This window comes from Lemur catta, chromosome 4 (assembly GCF_020740605.2).
Source record: "Lemur catta isolate mLemCat1 chromosome 4, mLemCat1.pri, whole genome shotgun sequence".
Taxonomy (NCBI): Eukaryota; Metazoa; Chordata; class Mammalia; order Primates; family Lemuridae; genus Lemur; species Lemur catta.
Window position 1 is genome coordinate 80,346,105 of NC_059131.1, and position 22,141 is coordinate 80,368,245.

At 38.8% G+C, this 22,141-nt stretch overlaps 1 protein-coding gene across 1 annotated transcript; it reads left to right on the forward strand.

Annotated features, from left to right (window-relative positions):
• The first annotated feature begins 200 nt into the window (after nt 1-200).
• On the forward strand, nt 201-11,057 carry SULT1C4 (sulfotransferase family 1C member 4). The gene is made up of 7 exons (XM_045550354.1): nt 201-561; nt 6,158-6,283; nt 6,775-6,872; nt 7,165-7,291; nt 7,493-7,587; nt 8,708-8,888; nt 9,805-11,057. Exons 1-7 carry the CDS (start codon nt 393-395, stop codon nt 9,915-9,917), a joined length of 909 nt encoding a protein of 302 aa, XP_045406310.1. The 5' UTR covers nt 201-392; the 3' UTR covers nt 9,918-11,057.
• The last annotated feature ends 11,084 nt before the right edge of the window (nt 11,058-22,141 follow it).

The following is a 22,141-nucleotide window of genomic DNA, read 5'->3' on the forward strand; positions in this document are numbered from 1 at the left end:
AAAGTATTGGTGAACTATTTTATGAACACAAAGAGGAGGGATATAAAAACGTGGCACTAACTCTTTTTAACTGACAGAGAAGAGCAGGGCTGGAGCACTACTTAGCCATCAGAATTTGTCACCGCCTCTGGTGTGATGTAATAGCCAAGCCGGGCAGAGGGCTGGGGCTCAGTAGGAAACACTTGTGCAACAAAGTCCTAAACAACAGTTATTATCTGGAGCTGGAGCCAGGAAGCCTGTAGTTTTCCTTCCTGTTTGCTGGCAGGCAGCAGACGCTCCCAGACAGGACTGGCCTGAGTGTTGCCTTGTCCAGACCATATCAAAAATGCAGCTTTGTGCTGACTGAGAAGTAACTTCTTTTCTGGAACAAGATTCTGATTTTTCTGACACTAATGACCTCAAACAAGATGGAGGATTTGAAATTTGATGCAACAGAGCGCCTCAGTTTTGACTATGTGCAGGGAATTCTTCAACCCACACCCACCTGTGACATCTGGGATCAGATCTGGAATTTTCAAGCCAAGCCCGATGACCTGCTTATTTGCACCTATCCTAAAGCAGGTAAGTGGAAGGGTGTGGAAGGGAAGGGGAAAAGTTAGGAAAGTAAGTGGGAAGGATATAATATTCATAACAAAATAAATAAGTTGATCTGGGTTTAAGTGGAAAACTGTTTATTGGACAGAGTCCCATGGCTAAGACAAATTACTTGTGGAAACCGAAACTACACAAAAAATGTTAAAATGACCTACAAATTTTAAGAATTTAATTTTTCCTGTGATGCACATATGTTTTTACTTACCCAGGAGAGAGTAAAACAGCCAAGAGCAAAAGGGTAGACTTATTTATTTATTCGTTCCCAATCTAGGCCATTATTGCAGATCTTGCAAAGAGCTTTGGGTGTGCAAGCTAGAAAGGGGATCCTGAGGCTGATTTGGGAAAGAAATAGGGGAGATTGGGTTCTGCAATGCTGATTTCACCTCAGTGGCCCTCAGGAGCCCGCCCAGCTCAGGGTCGGAGAACTATTCTGATTTCCACCTTCCTTCATGGTAAGTTGTAAACCTACTTCCTTATTTCAACAATCAGTTTAACAAAGTTGTCTGTAGGAGTAAGACTAACTTGAGCCCAGCCACATCATGAAAATTTGGGGAGGAGCAGGGGGAAATAGTTCTCTATAGATATCTGTGCATATCTACGTATTTACTAAAAATACAGTATTTGATCCACACTCAACTTGCATATACATTTGCTCTTCACAAAATCAAGCCTGCTGCCAATAATTCCTGTTACACATATACACAACCCCCAAAAATCTAAACCTCAGCATTTTCTGAGACTGTTCAAACTCCTTTTATGTCTTTATTTCTTGAGATCCTAACAGAAGACTCTGTAGGCATATGGAGGCCTTAGTCTCCTCTCTGTCCTTTGGTTTCATATTGGTCCTAATTTTCCAATCTAACTCATCAAGAGCCCACTTAGGACCAAATTTTTTTCCAGCTATTTGTTTCTCTTTATTTACAGTTTGTGTTCTATGCAAATCAATTCCATAACATAAGAAGTTACTATGACTCAAAGCATAAATATACAAACACAATATACAATCCCAAATATTATAGATGTAAGGCATCCAGATACACATTCACACACATGGTAGCTTCACATCTGTTCCAACTGGTTGTTCCCATGTGGGCTTTTAAAGACAGGAAAAAAATGACTTTGGTCATCAAAACTACCACAGCCATGTTAGATGCTGGAACATCTAAGCATCAGTGTGTGATCATGTGAACAAAAGATTTCAAGGAGTGTCTATTTTTTAAAAGGTTCCTGTGTGTTGAGGCAGTTGTAAAAGATTCACTGCAGAGGCTGGCCATGGTGGCTCACACCTGTAATCCCAGCACTTTGGGAGGCCGAGGCGGGAGGATCACTTGAGGCTAGGAGTTTGAAACCAACCTGAGCAACATGGTGAGACCTCGTTTCTACAAAAATAGAAAAGTTAGCCAGGTGTGGTGGCACATGCCTGTAGTCCCAGCTACTTGGAAGGCTACTTGGGGCAGGAGGATTACTGGAGTCCAGGAGTTTGAAGTTGCAGTGAGCCATAATGCCCCTGTACTCTAGCCTGGACAACAGAGCAAGACTCTGTCTCAAAATAAATAAATAAAGATTTACTGCAGATTTAAGCCCACTTTTAGGCTTAGGACCAGGTTCTAACTACCTAAAAATATTGACTGATAATGAAAAGCACTCCAAGTGCTGCTATTCTGATCCATAGTTGTTGTTTAAAAGAAAAAACAAAACAAACAAAAAAGGCATTTACAGAAAGAGTATAAAAGTTTTCATGAATTTCATGCAAGTTGCCCTCCAGTCTTTACTTCCTAAATACTGGGTTTACAGTTTTTGGCTCCTTCACATTTTTGCCTTTTTAATTTTCAAACATATGCAGAAATAAAAAGCACTTTGAAATTAGTTGAGGTCAATGCAATTCTACTCTTTGGAATCAGTGTAGCTAAATGAATCTGGTGTTCTTGTTGAATGGCAGTAGGTGATGGGAAATGCCTACCATTTGACTCTATAAGGATAAGAAATAGGTGCTCATGATGCTTGGACTTAGGGTAGATTCCAATCTATCACTGCCCCGGCATATCAATTACTACATTGTAAAAGGTCAAATCCAATGTCAGCTGCAAAGTCTCATAGGAAGAAGAGTTCAGTTCCCAAGAGAACAGCGATAGCTTAACAATGTAAAACTTCATCTATACAGGCATTAAATTAGTATTGCTGAAACAGTACATTGCGGATTTACAGTAACACCTGGATGATCCTTCTGATGTACATATAAATAGAATCATGGAAACTTTCTGTTTTACACCCTTACAGAATTAATGGACCAAATGAAAACAGACTCTCTATTCCACATCACATACTTTATTTCTAGACAAGATAAAATCTATTCTTATTTTAAGGTAGTTTGAAGTGTCCATATTTCTTAAGGCACATTCAAGGAAATCATGTCTTAACGAATTTTGGATGCTGCCTCTCTTCATCTTATACATGAATCTCCAGAAGACTTAATATTGGCATATATCATCTAGTCAAACCCTTTACATGTTCTTCAAACCAATCAAATTTGGGACTCTCAACATTTTCTGTGTCAATAAAAAAAGGCGTGGAATCAATAGATTCAAGGAAGACCTGTTTTTTTCCTTGCCACACTGGACTTCTAGATGCCATTTGGATTGGGTTTAGAAAATGGGAAAGTATAGATGTTTCTTGGCCTGAGTCTTTTACTAGTAGAGATGTAGAAGAGAGAGTGAGACCACGAGGAGTCTGGCTATTGATGGCAGGGCACAGCCAGCCATGTTGCTGGTGGCATTAGCTAGATTTGGGGCAGCGGAGGTACTCTGGGAGGAGTTACTTGAAAATGTTACAACAGTTGTTTGATTTGAATAAATCTGTGTGGGTAGGAGCAGTGCCAGTAGCAGAAGGTCCAGCACAAGCATAGCCACAGTTGCTCTGCCCATGTCCCCTTTGTTGGTGCATCTCGTGGGATGCTGACTGGGTGGAGATCCACTGGTTTTGAGCAGGCACAGGCAAGGTGCCAGTTTCAAATTTCTAAGTGTAAATGTCTAAAAGTAGCCACTAGTGAGGATCACATCTCACTGTCTTAATTTCATCCACAACTTGACTTGATTATCATTTCAGTACACTGTTTACTAATTAATCTTTTCTCTACCTGCCAAATGCGAGCATTAAGATCTGGGTCACTTAAGTTTTTCATGGCATTAATGGAGTTTCAGCAATTCAAAAAACACACTCAAAAAATAAAATGCTTCCCATCTAAAGTAATATTTAATCATCACTAAAACCTTACACATTAATGAAGGCTATTTTTATTAGAGGGAAGAAGAAACAAGCAGAGATGGCAAAAATAGTCTACCCTAAATTTCTAAAAGAATAATAAATACTCTGAATGAACCAAGAAAAAAATATATCATAGCATCACTGACCTCTAAAGAATGAATTGAGAAGTCATTCAATTCATTCCTGAAACTCTAGTGATACTTGAACCTGCCCTCATGTTAATTCATGGCTATAAATTCAGAGTAAACACAGAAAACTAGTATAAACAGCTGTAACATTCTTGGAGTAGACAGCGAAAGAAATCCTAGCCCTGTGCTCTGTAATTAAAGTTAGTGCCAGAAAATATAGGAGACTAACTCATCCAGGATATAAAATGTAATTTTTTTTTTTTTTTTTTTTTTTGAGACAGAGTGTCTCTTTGTTGCCCTGGCTAGAGTGAGTGCCGTGGCGTCAGCCTAGCTCACAGCAACCTCAAACTCCTGGGCTTTAGGCGATCCTACTGCCTCAGCCTCCCGAGTAGCTGGGACTACAGGCATGCGCCACCATACCCGGCTAATTTTTTCTATATATATTTTAGTTGGCCAGATAATTTCTCTCTATTTTTAGTAGAGATGGGGTCTCGCTCTTGCTCAGGCTGGTCTCGAACTCCTGACCTCGAGCGATCCACCCTCCTCAGCTTCCTAGAGTGCTAGGATTACAGGCGTGAGCCACCACGCCCAGCCTTAAAATGTAATTTTTAAATTGTTTTCTAACCTATGCCCTTATTGTAGACCTTTAAAAGCACTGAATAGAGGATATGGGAAAGGAAGTCTATAATGAGAGTTGCTGCCAAAGCATATAGGAAAGATCAACCCAGAAAACCATCCTAAAATAACCCAACATCCTCCCAACCTGGATTTTGCCAGAATGTCCAGCATAATAGATCTTCATCAAAGGGTGAAGATTCAGTTGGTAGCATGGTATCACTATACCAGTCAGGATCAGGGTAAGACACAGACAGATTGAAGCTCAGGGACAAAGGCCCTTCTACTTGTGGCTGTAATGACAGTGGTGATGCACCTTCTTGGGTTTAGGGAAGTGGGCTGTGGAACTTGGAATGGCCTCTGCAAAATTTCTATCTGTTGGAGCTACCATCAGCAGCCACCACTTAAGGAAGGATGACATCTACCTACCTTCTGCCTTCCAAATCTCAGGCTAATTAATGCAACTCATTGGCAGAATCTAAACAGCAATCAGAATCTTAGTGGCAAAGGAGTCTAGGGAAGACACTTTTTAGCCTTTCAGCCCCTGAGAGAAGGCGAAATCAGAGAAAAGAGTGAAAATGGATATTTGTGCTAATGGTTAATATTAAGTCCAAGCACTAATCATTCATTCATTCAGCCAACAAATGCTAATATGCTTAGGAAAAAAGACAATTTGAAAACCACATAATCATTACTCTACAGGAGATTACAATCTGGTAAGAAAGACCTCTTATTCTGCCTTTCTTTGTTTTTTTTGTTTGTTTGTTTTCCCTATAATTTAGCTGCATTGTCCTTAAGAAAGGCAGAATGTCCATTGCCTACAGCAAGGATGTAGAAACAACCCAAGTGCTTGTCAATCCATGAGTGGATTAATAAAATGTGGTGTATGTATACAATGGAATACTACTCAATTATAAAAACAACGGTGATCTAGCACCTCTTATATTTTCCTAGATAGAGCTTGAGCCCATCCTTTGAAGTGAGGTATCACAAGAATGGAAGAATAGGCACCACATGTACTCGCCATCAAACTGGCACTGACTGATCAACACTAAGGTGCTCACACAGTAGTAATATTCTTTGGGGATAAGGGGGTTGGGAGTGAGTAAACTCACAACTAATGGATGTGGTGAGCATTGTAGGAGGGGAAGGGCACGTCTCAAATCATGGTTGGGATGTGGCAAAGTCATAACATGTAACCAACATGTTTGTACCCCCATAATTTCCTGAAATTAATTAATTAATTAATTAATAAAAAAAGAAAGGCAGAACGTCATGATGGAAAGAATATAAAGATGAAAAAAAGAAACAATTAAAATTAATGGTTGTGACAGAAAAAAAATAAATGTATATTTATCAAAGTCCATGCCAAATTGGAATATGTGTATAAAAATTCATATTATGATAACATAAAATATAAATAGGAAATGATCTCTTCTGAATTCCATTATAAACCTAGCTTTAAAATTCACATAGATGTTCTAACAAGTATTTGATCATATTTTAAAGAATGTAGTATACTAAATGTCTATGCATTTGTATCTTATGTGTGGAATAAGGAACAACATGGACTCAGGAGATGGTGGACTTAATACAAAATGATGGTGATGTTGAGAACAGTAAACGAGCACCTATTTATGTACGATTTCCTTTCATCGAATGGATAATCCCATCCATAGGATCTGGTGAGTATGAAACAGCCACACTTAACTATAATACTTAGAGTTTTTACTACCAAATTACACTTCTCAAAATTCTAGGCATTCAAACAATTATTGATGGGTTTTGTAGCTTTGTGGTTTTTTAACTGTGTCTGGCCATTGCTATATTACAGACATTTCCTAATGGAGTTATTGTTTATATGGCAAGTTAAATTTTTATTCTCTAATTAGAAATTAATTTTATTTCACAAGGATGAGCCCAAATAAGATAACCATGGTAGAAGGGTTTGAATTTTTTAGGTTCTTATTTATTTGGTTGATTGTGATGGAGAGGAATTGTTCTAGCCAAAACATGTGTTCATACGCTAGACTCATTCTCTCAAATCAGATCTACAGATAGTACAGTATTCTTGTAGATGCCTTGAATCGTTCCTAAGGTAGTAATAATGGAAGCTGCAAGATTTTGAAGCAAATAGAGAAATATAGTAGAAAATGATTGAAAACCAATTTTGCAGGTTTGGAACAAGCTAATGAAATGCCCTCACCACGGACCCTGAAAACACATCTTCCCATCCACTTGGTCCCGCCATCCTTCCTAGAGAAGAACTGTAAGGTGAAAAACAAAAGGAATTCAGAGTTGTACTCCTTAGAACAACCTTAGAGTAATCTTTAATCAATTTCCTTTTAAAACACTTCACTTGTTAAAAAAAAAAATCCAGCTCCGTACAATAATCAATATGCAAATTGACATAAATTCTTTACATCTCCCATAAAAGCCAGGATCACAAGAATGTAACATCAGAAAAACTCATTTGTATGAAATGTATCCACTCTAATGTCTGGGCAATAACTGTATATAGATCTAATCCTGTTTGTGCTTCTTCCCTTTCTCCCATCATTCCCAGATAATCTATGTAGCAAGAAATCCCAAGGACAATATGGTGTCCTATTACCATTTCCAAAGAATGAATAAAGCACTTCCTGATCCAGGAACATGGGAAGAGTATTTTGAGACTTTTCTGGCTGGGAAAGGTAAGAGAATTCAGCTTTTATTTCCTTCCGTTTTCAAAAGCCTCAAACACCCTACAAGGAAAGAATCATTTCTTTAGACCAGTAGGGGTCTGCCTTCTTTAATGTGATACTCCCTCTCTCTTCAGGGATTCTCCTTGCAGTATAATATTTGTGGGGCTGACTTCTGTGATTCATTGCCCTGTTTTTCATCCCATCTTCCAGTGTGCTGGGGCTCTTGGTATGACCACGTGAAAGGATGGTGGGAAGCCAAAGACCAGCACCGCATTCTCTACCTCTTCTATGAGGAAATGAAGAAGGTGAGGGCAGTGCCATCTAATACGTTTATCAGGGGTTCCTGACGTCCCCGATAAAGACAGCATCCCCAGGCAGAATGCATTGCAAGAGATGAAAGAAACACAGACACAGACCCAGGAATAATTTTAAGAGTGTGGGGAAATCAGGGGGCCACCAGCACTGCAGTGCCAAGGTGGTGCTGACTGAAACCCAGCACTTGCTTTTTATTCTCTTTGCCATGCTGCAAAATACAATGATCTCATGTGAAAAAATCATGGGATACAATGAACAAAAGTCTTGGGGCTCCCCCAAAAATCACAAGGTGTCCTAGCTAATTACCTTCTCCTTTCTAGAAGTGAAAACACATAATTCTTTAGTAGATACAACCCTGTCCCAAGGTAAACTAACTAATTTTATCCCAAACACATGCTATGTACATAGATAGCAATCTTTAACTTCAGTAGCTGCAACCCGTTTGATCAAGGAACAAAGAAACTACCACTGGGAGACTAGTTTTACACTAACTGAGGCATTGTGGAGAGAAAGGGAGAGAAGGAGCTTGGCCCAGTGTTCTAACAATGGAAGCCTTAAGACCCTTCTCTCGGGCTAAAATATTGCAATCTACCTATACAGCCATGAGAAGTTTTCATGTCAGGCCACTCTGTGGCTTTTCAGGCATGAGACCCCTTAGGCTCTGAGGTTGGAGCATGCTTTGATGTACCCCCAGATCGCTGATATACGTCCCCCAACTAGGCAGTTAATATCTGCCCTTATTTCAGGCTTCTGCTCAGGTAATTCCTTCAGCTCCTCTCCTCTCACAGCCTCAGACATAATATCCCTAAATCCCAGTGGTCTTAATCCCATCATATGTTCTCATCGAACTGTAAAACATTTAAGTCATAATGTGTTGACCCCATCAGGGACTCAAAGGAAAAAACGTGTAGTAATTCCAATTAATAAAAAAGAGAACAGATAGGTCATCATGTTAAAATGACTCATTTCTGGAAAGTTGAGCATTTGTATGACTATTTTTTTAAAATATTAATACATTCCATGTTACTGGTTACTGTCATTAATGCATTTTAACATTCTTTTTAAACTAATTATATTAACTGTTCACTTTTCTTTTGACTCTGATCATAGAACCCAAAACATGAAATTCAGAAGCTGGCAGAGTTTACTGGAAAGAAACTAGATGACAAAGTTCTAGAAAAAATTGTCCATCACACTTCATTTGATGTTATGAAGCAGAATCCAATGGCAAACTATTCTACAATTCCTACTGAAATCATGAACCACTCCATTTCTCCATTCATGAGAAAAGGTTTCTATATTTTCTTTTGGTCATAATCTTAAAAGAATTGTCCAATATTTCAGAGTATTTGGGGAGTTTTCTATGGTTAGGAAAAATAATATCTTTAATGAATGATTTGGGGAAAAGAAGTATTTAAGAAACCACCAATGAAATGAAAACAATATTTAATTAGCCACTATGGGAGAGTAAGATTTAGTGTATAAATATAACCACCTAAGTTCTGGCTGATAAGGTGAAAATACACAGAATTAAGTCAGATGGGTTAAAGAATCCATTTTATAGGAGGCCCTATGTTATCAGTTAGAGTCATTCATTCACAAGGACTTACTGAGGGGCTTCTACGTGCCAGGCACTGTTCTAGGCACAGTGTGGAGAGGTGGAAAAAACACAAAAATTCCTTCTCTCATGGAAATTATATTTGAGTAATAAGAAAAATAAGGAGAATACACAGGATGATAGATGATGGTAATAAAAATAAAACTGGAAAAGGTAACATTACAATTAGAAAATCTGGGGACTCTTCTTTATTCTTCCTCAAAACTATACCTCAAGACCTCCCAGAAACAGGCCCTTCTTGATCAGCTTATAGCATGGGAGCTACAGGCATGAGCAGCCACCATGATTAGATCTGCAAGAGGGCACAGAGAAAGATGAGAAAGCCGCCCAGGCCTGCTGTTTTAACATGGTGGTCTCGTTCCCTGACTAATGTGGCTAGGCAGGTAACAGGTTCTCCCTGTCTCACAAATCAGACAAGAAATTCTTCTTCCCCTTCAGCATAAGAAAGTCACAGGATAGCAAGGGAAATTTTTTGTCCAACACTGCCATTCCTGGAAGGTGGAAGAGAAATGACCACACAGAAACAAGAGGATAGAGAAGCACAAACTCCTCCAACAGCTACTCACTCTCCCACATGACTGTGTTTCAGGAGCAGTGGGAGATTGGAAGAAACACTTCACTGTGGCTCAGAATGAGAGATTTGATGAAGACTACAAGATGAACATGGCTGACACCAGTTTAACTTTCCATTTCCAACTTTAGTAAGGAAAAAAAAGAACTAAACATTTCCTGGTTATTATCCAGTATATTTGGGTAATAACTCAAACCATAAAACTCAGACCAACTGATATTGGATTCAGGTTCTCAGACTAGTTGCTGATTGTGTTTGCTCTTGTTCACTCTACTAAAAAAATAACATAAAATAAAAAGACAAGTGATAGAGGTAGCAGAGGTTAGGGGCAAGGTGGAGACTGGAAGCAGGGTGGTGATGTGGAGGGAGGGAAGCTCAATAACTTACTAGCTACCATCCTGTATCACTGCCAATTAGCATTACATTTAAGTTTTCTACAATCATGTGTTAACATATTTAAAATGCTTCCCTCCTCATATGAGAATATACTAATGTTTTCAGATTAAGTTTTGGTTCAAGTTAATTTTTTTAAATGCACCACTAAAATGTATAAATAGTGACTATTTCTTCCAGAAATTTCTTGGTAGCCAAGTAACCATCAAGTGACTCAGTTTCCTCTTGGAACCTTCCAATTCACTTCAGGGCCCTAGTGTAATGCATCCGTCCCCATCCTCACCAGCCTATACATTAAACTGAACTCACTCTCCCACCCCCAGCTAATGTTACAGTCCACTCCTGGAGTCACCTCTTGGCTCACGTTTCCCATGCCTCCACAATCATATTCTAATCCATCAACAATATCTGTCAGGTTTAATCTATGAAGTCTTTTATAGTATTTTCATGTAACCATTCATTGTTTTCCTTCTATTTATATAGCCATCCTCCTGGTTCAGAAACTTCTTACCTCTTGCCTAGACTAGTTTAATGGCTTCCTAAGTCATTTCTCTGTTTTTCACACAGTTAGTAAAGTAATTTTCCTAAAACAAGATTCTAATTATGTTGCTTTTTAGCTCAAAATCCTTCAAGGACTGAATTTTCACTACCTGAAAGATAAATCCCAAGATTTTATCCATGAATTCAAAGGTGGCTATAACTACACGACTCTAACCTTCCTTTACAGCTTGATTTCATCTTCCAAATCACTCCATATTTCAGCAAATTAGCCTCCTCCCTGGGCCCTGATCATATCTTCCAGGTTCCTACGCCTCCTGTTTTATTTACACCATGCCACCACCTGGAATTTGCCTTCCTTTCTTTCTACCTATCCAAAACATATAACACACTTCAATAACCAGCTCATTCATCCTACAAATACTGGAACCTGAAAAGCATGCTTGCTTCTCTGAAGTCCTCTACACTTGAGATAATTATTTTGTGATTAAAATTATATTATAGCATTATCTTGTATTTCTGTATTTCCCTCTTACACTTATTTAAATTTTCATTTGTTTATTTTTTTCTCCAAGATAGGTCATTACTGTATACCTCACTGCATATCAAACAGCATATAACATGCTCAAATATAAGTGGCTGAAAAAACATATCAGTCAAGGAAATTATAAAAAGTTAACTTTTTATATTCCAAGTAGTTTCTAATAACTGCTATCATCAATAGCCACGCTATCCAATATACTAGATAATAGCTACACATGACTATTTAAATTTAAATTAATAAAAAACTAAATAAAATTAAAATTTAGTTCCTCATTTTCACCAGCCAAATTTCAACTGCTCAGTAACCCCATGTGGCTAGATGCCATTATATTGGACAGTGCAGATTCTAAAACATTTCTATCATCAGAGAAAGTTCTATTGGATAAGCCCCTTTTTTTTTTTTTTTTGAGACAGAGTCTTACTCTGTTGCCCGGGCTAGAGTGAGTGCCGTGGCATCATCCTAGCTCACAGCAACCTCAAACTCCTGGACTCAAGCGATCCTTCTGCCTCAGCCTCCCGAGTTGCTGGGACTACAGGCATGTGCCACCATGCTCGGCTAATTTTTTCTATATATATTTTTAGCTGTCCATATAATTTCTTTCTACTTTTTTTTTTAGTAGAGACAGGGTCTCGCTCTTGCTCAGGCTGGTCTTGAACTCCTGAGCTCAAACAATCCGCCCGCCTCAGCCTCCCAGAGTGCTGGGATTACAGGCATGAGCCACTGCCCCCGGCCCCTTTATTTTTACAACAACCCTTTGAGTTTGGTATTATTATTCTCACTTTATAGCTATGAAAACTAAAACTAAAGTTCAGAGGTATCAGGTAAGTTGCTCAAATGACAAATGTTGGAACCCAGTTTCAAACACAGCTCCAGTGGCTCCAAAGCTTGGGTTTTTAACTGCTCACAACAGAGTTTCTCCCTCCTGTTCCTGCTACAGTCTCACCACAGGTGTCCATCATGACCACTGTTCACTAAAGACTGCCCAGCATGGTCCCCGAGCCAACGAGAGTGCGTATGGGCAAGATGCTGGCTATTCCCTATTCGTGATCAAGTGAGCTTAGCAATAGTCTACTCAAGGGCTACACCATTCCCAATGTCTAAATGCTCTGAAGTAGACAGAGCCCTAAGTCCACAGCAGCCTCTCACTTGGCACCTATTGCATGTGCTCACTTTTGAAATCTGCCCTTTTAAACCTTTATATCTCTAAGGTTCCCCCCTGGAATTGGGTATAGCAGAGATCTGCAGAACCTGATCTCAATGTGGTGCATTCTATGGTTGTGTGCCAGTTCTCCCCCGTCATATCACCACTCTCCAGGACTTTAAAGTCCATGACATGACCTGCCTTTGATAGACAACTCAGGGGAAGTGGGCTGGAGTTCAGCCAGTGGCTTTTAGACTTTTGACCTTACTCTCAGGCTACACCTCTTACTTTCCTGCAAACCCCCTCCATACTCCCAGCAGGCAAACCAATCTCTATGCTTTGGTTACTTAGCTCCAGCCCCAACTAGACCAAATCAAACTGATCTTTACTTGGCCTGTCACTCAAGTCTTCTGAAACTAGTGATTAGCATATTATACTCTAGATTTATTCAAGATTATTTCCATTTCATCAGAGAATTACAATAATGCATTTAGACTTTGGAACCCTTCTAATAACACTGAGTCTGTAAAAACAGGGTGTACATCCCCTGTTTTGTCACACCTGAGTAATAACCTTCGACCCTATGGAGGAAGTCTGGACTTGAACCAAGAAAATCAAAGCTCATGTGTAGAGATGCAAAAAGTAAACTACTGCAATAAAATATCAGTATTATGATTCTATGTAAAACATTTTTAAAAACCCATATTCTTTAGCAATGCTAAGAGGAAATTTGGTGTGACTAACAGGCCTCATGAGGTCACCTGGCTCCTGTCTACTGATGAAGATTATAATTTTAAAAATAAATACATGTCATACTAATTCAAACTTAAATCCAGTGTCACACAAATAAAAATTCACCCTACGATTAGAAATATACAATGAAACAGAAAATTAGAAAGCAGATGGTTTCTGTATTACCTGACTTGAAGCGCTAACAGAAACGGTAGCATACTTTGGAGGCCAGGTTGGATGCCACTGAGAACAAAGGAGGTTGTTACAGCACGGGAGAGATTGCAGTGTTGGAGAGAGACACCAGGGGGAGCAAGAGGTTAAGAGTTCCTGATTTAAAAAAAAGAAAGAAAAACAGGGACAAACCTCTTTAACTGGGAAATTTCAGAAATTAAAGTCTGTAAAACTGGAAGAGATAATAGTTTTCTTTAATGTCGAAATCTCAACAAAAGATCACAGGCATAAAAAGACACAGGGAACCACAGCCCAATCAAAGGAACAAAATAAATCTCTAGAAACCAAACCTAAAGGAATGGAGATCTATTAATCACCTAAGAGAATTCAAAATAACCATCTTAAATATGCACAATGAGCTAAAAGATAACACAGAAAGACAATTAAATAAAATCAAGACAACGATGCATGAAAAGTAAGAATATCAACAAGGAGATTAGAAACTATTATAAGAACGGAACAAATTCTGGAGCTGAAGAATAGAATAACTGAATTTAAAAATTCACTTAGAAGGGTTCAAAAGTAGACATGGTCAGGTAGAAGAAAGAATCAGTGTAATATATATTAATATAAAGTGTACATATAATATGTAGCATATTTTATATATATATATATATATATATATATATATATACACACACATATACTATGATGTTTTTACATCTTAAAAAACCTTCCTGGCTGGGGAGAGACTGCCCCTCCTGGAGTAAGCCAATTCTTAGAGGTAACAGGGCTCAGCCAGGAGAGTACCTTTGATATACAAACTAATAAATCCAAAGCCATGCCTTCTCTATCTGGCCCATATACCACAGGAGGCAGGATTCCTCTGCCTTAGTCATCCAGGGCCAGGTACCAAACAACTAGAGACCACCAAATAACTTAGATATCACCAAAATTATTCAAACTAGCAAAGCTTAAGCTTCTTATTCTGCCCTGCCTTGTCTTTTTGGGGTAAATAAACCCCAATAAAGGCTCTGGCCTAAACCTTCCCCTCACTCCTATTTTCTGCCTCCTGACCACCTAAGTGGCCCTGCATGGCATGCTGTGCCCCCTTTCCTAGAAGCTGTGAATATAATAAGACTTGTTTTTCTGAGCCTCTCTTGCATCAACTCTTGTGACCATATCTGACTATCACATAAAAGAATACAAAACAATCAGTGAACCTGAAGATAAGTCATCTGAAATTATTGAGTCAAGGGGCAAGAAAGAAAAAGAATGAAGAAAAGTAAAGACAGCCTTAGAGACTTGTGGGACTCCGTTAAGCACAACAACTATGCACTATGAAGTTCCAGAAGTAGAAGACAGAGAGAAAGAGGAAAAGAGATAATTTAAAGAAATAATAGCTGACAATTTCACAAATCTGAGAAAGTAAAATGAACATACAAATTCAAAAGGCTCAATGAACTCCAGCTAGGATAAACCCAAAGAGATCTACTTTAAGACATATTATGATAAAACTACCAAAAGTCACGGACAAAGAATCTTGAATGCAGCAAAAGCAAAGCAACCCATCAGATACAAGGGAACCTCTATTAGATTATCAGTAGATTACTCTGCAGAAACCTTGCAGGCCAGAAGGAAATACAATGATATACTAAAATAACTGAAGGGAAAAAAACTGCCAACCAAGAATACTATACAGCACACTGTCCCTCAAAAATGGAGAAATTAAGACTTTCCCAGAAAAACAAAAGCTAAGGGAGTCCATCATCACTAGACTTTCCCTAAAAGCAATATAAAGGAAGTCCTTCCAGTTGAAATGAAAAGATGCTAGTCAGCAACACAAAACCATATGAAAATACAAAGCTCATGGTAAAAGTAAACATATAGGCAAATATAGAATCCCATAGTACTGTAATGTTGGTGCGCAATTCACTTTTAATTCTGGTATGCTCTTTAAAAGACAAAAGGAAAAAAGCCTATAAATCATTGTTAATGGATACAAAATATTAAAAGACATACTTTGTGACATCAGTAAATAAAGTAGGAGGGGCACAGATATAAAGGAGTAGAGGCTTTTATGCAATTGCAGTTAAGTTTTTTATCAGTTTAAAATAACAGATTGTTATAACTTTAAGATGTTTTATGCAATCCCCCATGGTAACCTCAAAGAAAATATACATGGAAGATACACAAAAGAAAATGAGAAGGAAATCAAAGAATGGCGCTACAAAAAAAAAAAGAAAAAAAAAACAACAGCAACAAAGCACAATGGAAAGCAGTAAAGGAAGAAAAGAGGAACAAAACAGCTCCATGACATACAGAACACAATTAACAAAACAATAGTAAGTACTTCCCTATTAGTAATTACTTTAAATGTAAATGAATTAAACTCCCCAATCAAAAGACATACATTCGCTGAATAGATAAAAAAAACAAGGTCCATCTTTATGTCCTGCCACCACGTGGACCCAGTCCCATACCATATCTGATTTGCTTTGTCGCTTATTCTGGCCCCTCTCAAACCACAGAGCCACACAATACTGGCCAGGTAGACACAGCCCAGCTGAGAGGCCAGAGAATAGGAAAGCCCTTGACGGTTCTGGCCTGAAGGCTGCATCTGTTGCATGGTGGCCACAACTGCTCAGGCTTCTGAGCTTATAGGTACACTACCAGGAGGAGTGTTATGAAATGAACATTGGTTGCCAGTCTCTGTGGGGAGGCAGTTTGGCCTCAAGTGGGAATGGCTGGGGTTTGGGTGTTGCCTTTAAAAGAGATATCTACATGTCTTGTTCCAGTTTGCACTGGGAAGAATTCAAAAATCTACCTGGCTCCCTTCACTAGTTTGCCCTATTTGTTTGGGCTCATTCTTACTGAAATCTTGTCCCATCAGCTCGGGAATGGGATTCCCCTGGGAAGAAAGCATTTTTCTGTTATGGGAAGCCCAGGCCATTCATCTTATGGCAGGCAGGTAACAAGTGCCTGGTGAAATTGCCTGAAAACAATCACCATTTTTCCATCTCCCGCCCCCTAGCCCTGTATAGTGTAAAACTTGATTAAAGTGGCATTTGACAACCATTTGAGAGACAGAGAGAGAGAGACAGAGAGAGAGAGAAAGGCCAAGAGAAATTCATTTCTTGCCTGCCCAGACTATGGGTCACTTCCACGGTTAGACCAATGACACAGATATATTCCTCTACAATAGCATAAGCCAACAAGATTTGTAAGGAAACAAATCTAAACAAACCAGTTCAATTTAAGAATAAACACCCAACAAAATAAAGCCAACTACTCAGTAAAACTTAGGAGAGAAAAAAATTAAACTGAATTACTCTGAACTTACTGAATAATAAAACCAACTGTATATGTCTTGTCAAAGTGGGTAAAATGATATTTATTTTATAATATAATTTATCTTCAGAAGCAGAACAAGAATGACCTGGCCTTTTTTTCTTGTGGCCAAACAGATTTATACTGTGTCTAAGAGGGTCAATGACAATCAACGTGTACCTGAATATGGCTTACATAATAAACAATCTTGACTTTACCTTTATGCAAGAATGGTAGCTTGCTAAGAAAAACAAAAACCTGAAAAACAGGTTCTTGTGAGAGCCAGGTGTCCAGAGCTAGACAAAAGGAGAATCACGGAGGATAGATTTCAGTTTAGATTAGGACAAAATCCTGAACCAAAAGACTGAAAAGATAGTTTGGGTACTTGAACAAGTGTCGTGGAACCAGAAAAGACTGAATTTGGAAACATGATAAAAATGTCAAAACCAAACCAGTAACAGCTGATTCTAAAGTCAATCTTTGAATCACTTCCACATATGATTACCTAACAGGTATGGAGTTTTCACCAGTAGACTAGAATCATCATTGTCTCTAGAACTGTATTTAATATTGTTTTCAGAAGGCTGTATTCAGGCCAGGCGCGGTGGCTCACGCCTGTAATCCTAGCACTCTGGGAGGCCAAGGCGGGAGGATCGCTCGAGGCCAGGAGTTTGAGACCAGCCTGAGCAAGAGCAAGACCCAGTCTCTACTAAAAATAGAAAAAACTAGCCGGGCATGGTGGCACATGCCTGTAGTACCAGCTACTCGGGAGGCAGAGGCAGGAGGATGGCTTGAGCCCAGGAGTTTGAGGTTGCTGTGAGCTAGGCTGACGCCACAGCACTCACTCTAGCCTGGGCAACAAAGCAAAACTCTGTCTCAAAAAAAAAAAAAGAAGGCTGTATTCAGCCCATGCTGATACAATCAACAAAATAAGAATAGGAAGTCTGAATAGGGTGAGGCAGGGAGCCTACTACCTCTTACAACACGTTGTATGCCACATTGTATGCATCCTTCATAATGTTGGATTTAAATAAATACATACAAGCATGCAAACAAGAGACCCCCACGTTATTCCCACAAGAGACCCCCAAATTCTCCTGATCTGAATGTGATGAAGGAGGTAAATCAGCTGGCAACCGTCCAGAAGACAGTCATCTGCTCACACTCAAGGACACTCTTTCTTCTTTAAATTACTACACACACTCCAAAAAATCTTGCATTGTTTATACCATATTGTTTTTAACTATTACTCCAGTTGTTTAGAAATGCCTTTTTTTAGGCCTACTGAGTTTTGATTTACAAATCACACACAACCACAACGTGTAAATACCACATGCAATTTTAGATCAGATGGTGTCACAAATAATTACCAAAGTGTCTTACTAAGAATAAATAAAGTACATTAAATGGACAAATGTTCCCCAAGAATCTGCTATGTGCAAAGAATTGTGTGGGGCTATCCCAGATATGAAGAAATATCAACAAGACAGATACGGTCCTTACCTTCATGGCTCTAAGTGCCACCTACCTGGGGAAGTTCTTAATATTATTAGAAATCATTATGATTAGGAAATGAAACCAAGATTTAAAAAATATAGAGGAACCTAACATGGATGTAGTTTGTTTTATACTAAGATTACATGGCAGAATCAGGACAATAAGCTTTCCTACTATAAGAAAGACAAGAAGTGATAAAACAGGTCAATAGTAATTTAAAGATTTGAATCTCATGCTCCTAACATTAAAATTACCAAAGTATTAAAAGTTTAAGTTTATGCTTGTTCCTTTATTTTGAGCCAGTGCACATAAATGTACTTGATCATAGCCAAAATACTGCATGTGTAACTCTTGCTTTTCCAGGCCATACCAACTAGGGGGAGAGCAATTAAGGAACAGCAGTGGCAGTATAGGAGGTAACTAAACTAATTTTGTCTCTGAATCACTTTATTACTCTGTAGCTTTGAGTAACTTACTTAATCTTTTGTGAACGGTTTCCTTGTCAGTAAAATAGGAACAATAACAGTGATTAAGAAAGAATACAGGCCCTGACACATACTGAAGTATTTAAGAGTGAAATGATCATACCTGGAATTTACTATAAAATATTACAAGGGAAAAAAGGCACATATAGGAACCGGGTGACAACAGCCACAAGTTGGTAACTTGTTAAAGCTGGGTGATTGGGTATGTGGGAAATCAAGTTTTGTGTATGTTTAAAATTCCATAATAAAAAGTTAAAATAAATATACAACACTTAATAATAATAAAGCAGGTTCTGGGGCTAGACTGGGTTTTAATCCTAGCTCTTCTGTTTGCAAGCTTTTGACTTTAGGCAATCTACATGATTGTCTTTAACTTTCCTCCTCTGTAAAAGGAATATAACAATAATACCTACCTGGGTTTTTATAATTATTAAGCTAAATGAAATAATCTACTTGGAGTTCATAGCACAGTTCCTCGAAAATAGTAACTGCTCAAGAAATGTCATTTTTTCCCCCACCAATACTAAGACTATTTTACTAGATTTTACTACATTTACTGGGTTCTTTTAAGAAGATTTTTTGACTGTGGAGATCCTATTTTGCTGGGTTTGGTAGTGGGATGCAATGTGGGCTGTGAAATAGCCCTTAATTCCCAAATACAAAATGGACAGATTGGACAAGACAACAGGTAGGGTCCTTCCAACTCTTACATTTTACGACTCTCTGTCTAGGTGACCTTTGGAATTCCTTCCAGTTTTAGCCCACGTGTTCTGCTATGTGTACAGTATTTATGGGAAGCAACTTCCTGTTAATCTCCCTGTATTTTTCTCCAGCATCCACTATAATACCAGTCACATTTAATCACTTGTTGAATAAACGAATGAACAAATTAGTGGAAAGAGTGACAAATGTAATCTCCTTGTAAAGGTCCTTTGTTGTGGATGTCTACCAGTAAATTACCAGAATCTAAAAATCATTAATATTAAATGTTAGTTGTAGTTGTCAGTTACAGGGTGTATTTTGACACCAAAATTTGTATGTTTAATTCCTAACCCCTAATACCTCTGAATGTGACTATATTTGGAGATAGGGTCTTTAAAGAAGTAATTAAGTGAAAATGAGGTCATTAGGGTGGGCCCTATTCCAACATGACTGGTGTCCTTATAAGAAGAAGATAATTAGACACAGGCACACATAGAGGAAAGACCATGTGAAGACACAGAGAGAAGACAGCCAGCCATCTACAAGCCAAAGAGAGAGGCCTCAGAAGAAACTAACCCTGTTGATACTTTGATCTCAGACTTTTGTGAGAAAATAAATCTCTGTTGTTTAAGCCACTCAGTCTGTGGTATTTAGTTATGGCAGTCCTTCCTAGCAAACTAATACATTGTCCAACAGTGAATTAAAGAATCTAAAAATTGTTAATATTATATGTCAGTTGTATCAGTAAATATTGTTTTGAGCTGCAAGTAGCAATAGCACCTAACAGTGGCCAAAGCAAATAGATTTTATCTTTCTCCCTGATGGAACATCTGGAAATAAGTAGATAACAATTTGATACCAAGGCTAGAGTCTCAGTGATTTTCTTGGCCTTCTCCTCATGATCAGGAGATGGCTGCCATAGCTCCAGGGAAGAAAGGGGACACCAGTCCCATTTATACTCTCCAACAAAAAAGCAAAATATTTTCCAGAAACCCTCCCCAAACAGACTTCCTCTTACACCTCATCCCCCAGAACCAGGCCACCCTAGTTTTAAGGCTTAGACCATTCATGAGCCTGAGCTCTGGGTACCCTAATCCTGAATAAGGTTGGGGTTCTCTTAGCAAGGACAAGAGGTAGAGATAACAAGCAGATAGCTGACAATGTCTGCAACCTGCCTTTGTCATCTGCAGATGTCCACACTGTTCCTCTGCCTCACCACTTTCCTCTTTGCTGCACCCTCAGGATAGATGCTTCTGGTGCACACTAATGACCCATCTAACACTCTGACCTCACAGATCTGCAGCCTCCTCAACTGCAGTGACCTTCATCAGCCCTGAAATTCAGCACCCCATCGACTCCTAATCACTCAGAAATGCCTCACCCCAATATTCTGAATTCTGAGCTTTCTCGTCTGGGATCACAGTGTCCTTATTTTCAAAATTTATTATTCCCACACTCTTAACAAAACCCTCTTTGCCTTCTTTGGATCTCAACTGTATCGATCCCTCCTTCTTTTCCTACCCTCATCTCCATTTGGCTTCTTTCCCTAACCTGGGTTCTGTGGTTTGTCCTTCCAAAGGTGCCTTAATCACCACGCTGGACTCCTATGCCTTTACCATTTGCTAGGCCTACTTTGTGAAACTATAAAACTGCACAGTACCCACTCCCATCACCTTTCAGCTATTAAGACTTGTTAAAAATTATGCTGTTAAAAATTATGCTAACGGCCCATGACTGTCTTCTATCTAATTTCAGTTGGAAACTTGCCTCTCTGCAGTCCTTTCATTTATCACCTATCAATTCTCTATCAAATTTCTCACAGCAACTGTTTCAAATATTTTCCACTCATTTCAAGGCTTGAACTTACTCAAATCAGATCACCTTGCTCCCATTTTATTGAAATCAAAGCATACAAGTGCCCACAACTCATTTTCCAGAAGGGGTCTAGCTATCCCCCAAACTTGAGACATATATCCACTGTCTTCTTGGCCTCTCCATTTGGATTTGGATGGCACATATGAAATATCCTATACAATTATTAATATTTTTGAATGTGTCTTATGTCTCCTACTGTTCCTTGAGGGAGGAGACCATATTCTACTCATCTTTGGATCTTCCAACAGTAACTAACATAACAATTAGTTAACTACCAAACTAAATTCCTGCTTTTCTCTCAATTCTACTCTCTTCCCCCAGCCCCCGTCTTTGTTAGTTTAGTACATGAAAATGCCATTCTTCAGCATGGGTCAACAAAGTTTCCATGGGCATTAACTTTCCAACACTTCCCAGCTGTGCATGCGTACAACACATGCTGAGCAGGTTCCTGGAGCAAGAGCATTTTGGAGAAGCCCTAATGCAGGAAGTAAGAGGTATAGCAGCACAGGTCTGGCAACAAGTTGTCAGGCTGTACCCATGCAGAGGTGTTTGAAGTCTGCATGATACTGATGGCTGCATCAGGGGCTGAGTACAGATGAAGCTGGAAGGATTGGAATGCACATGTCAAGAACTGTAGGTTTGAGATTTTATCCCACTTACTAGCTAAGTAATCCTGACATGGTTTCATAGACACTGGTGGAAGACACCAGACTCTTGCCTCAAAGACAAAGGACTTTTTTTTTTATTAATACTTACAGTAGTAACCAGAGTAACATTTCCCTCAACCCCAATTCCCACAGGCAGTGAGAAGACTAATTCTTAGCAGTGGGTTGTATTATAAGCAAGGATCCCCTGAACTTAAGGAGCCCTAATTTTTTATAGTGGCCAGTAAGTATGCCTGCCCTTTTCTTCAGAAAGAGACATTATCTCTCTTTTAAAGCTGTTCACCATACATTCTTTAAAAAAACAATCCAGAACAAAGGCACA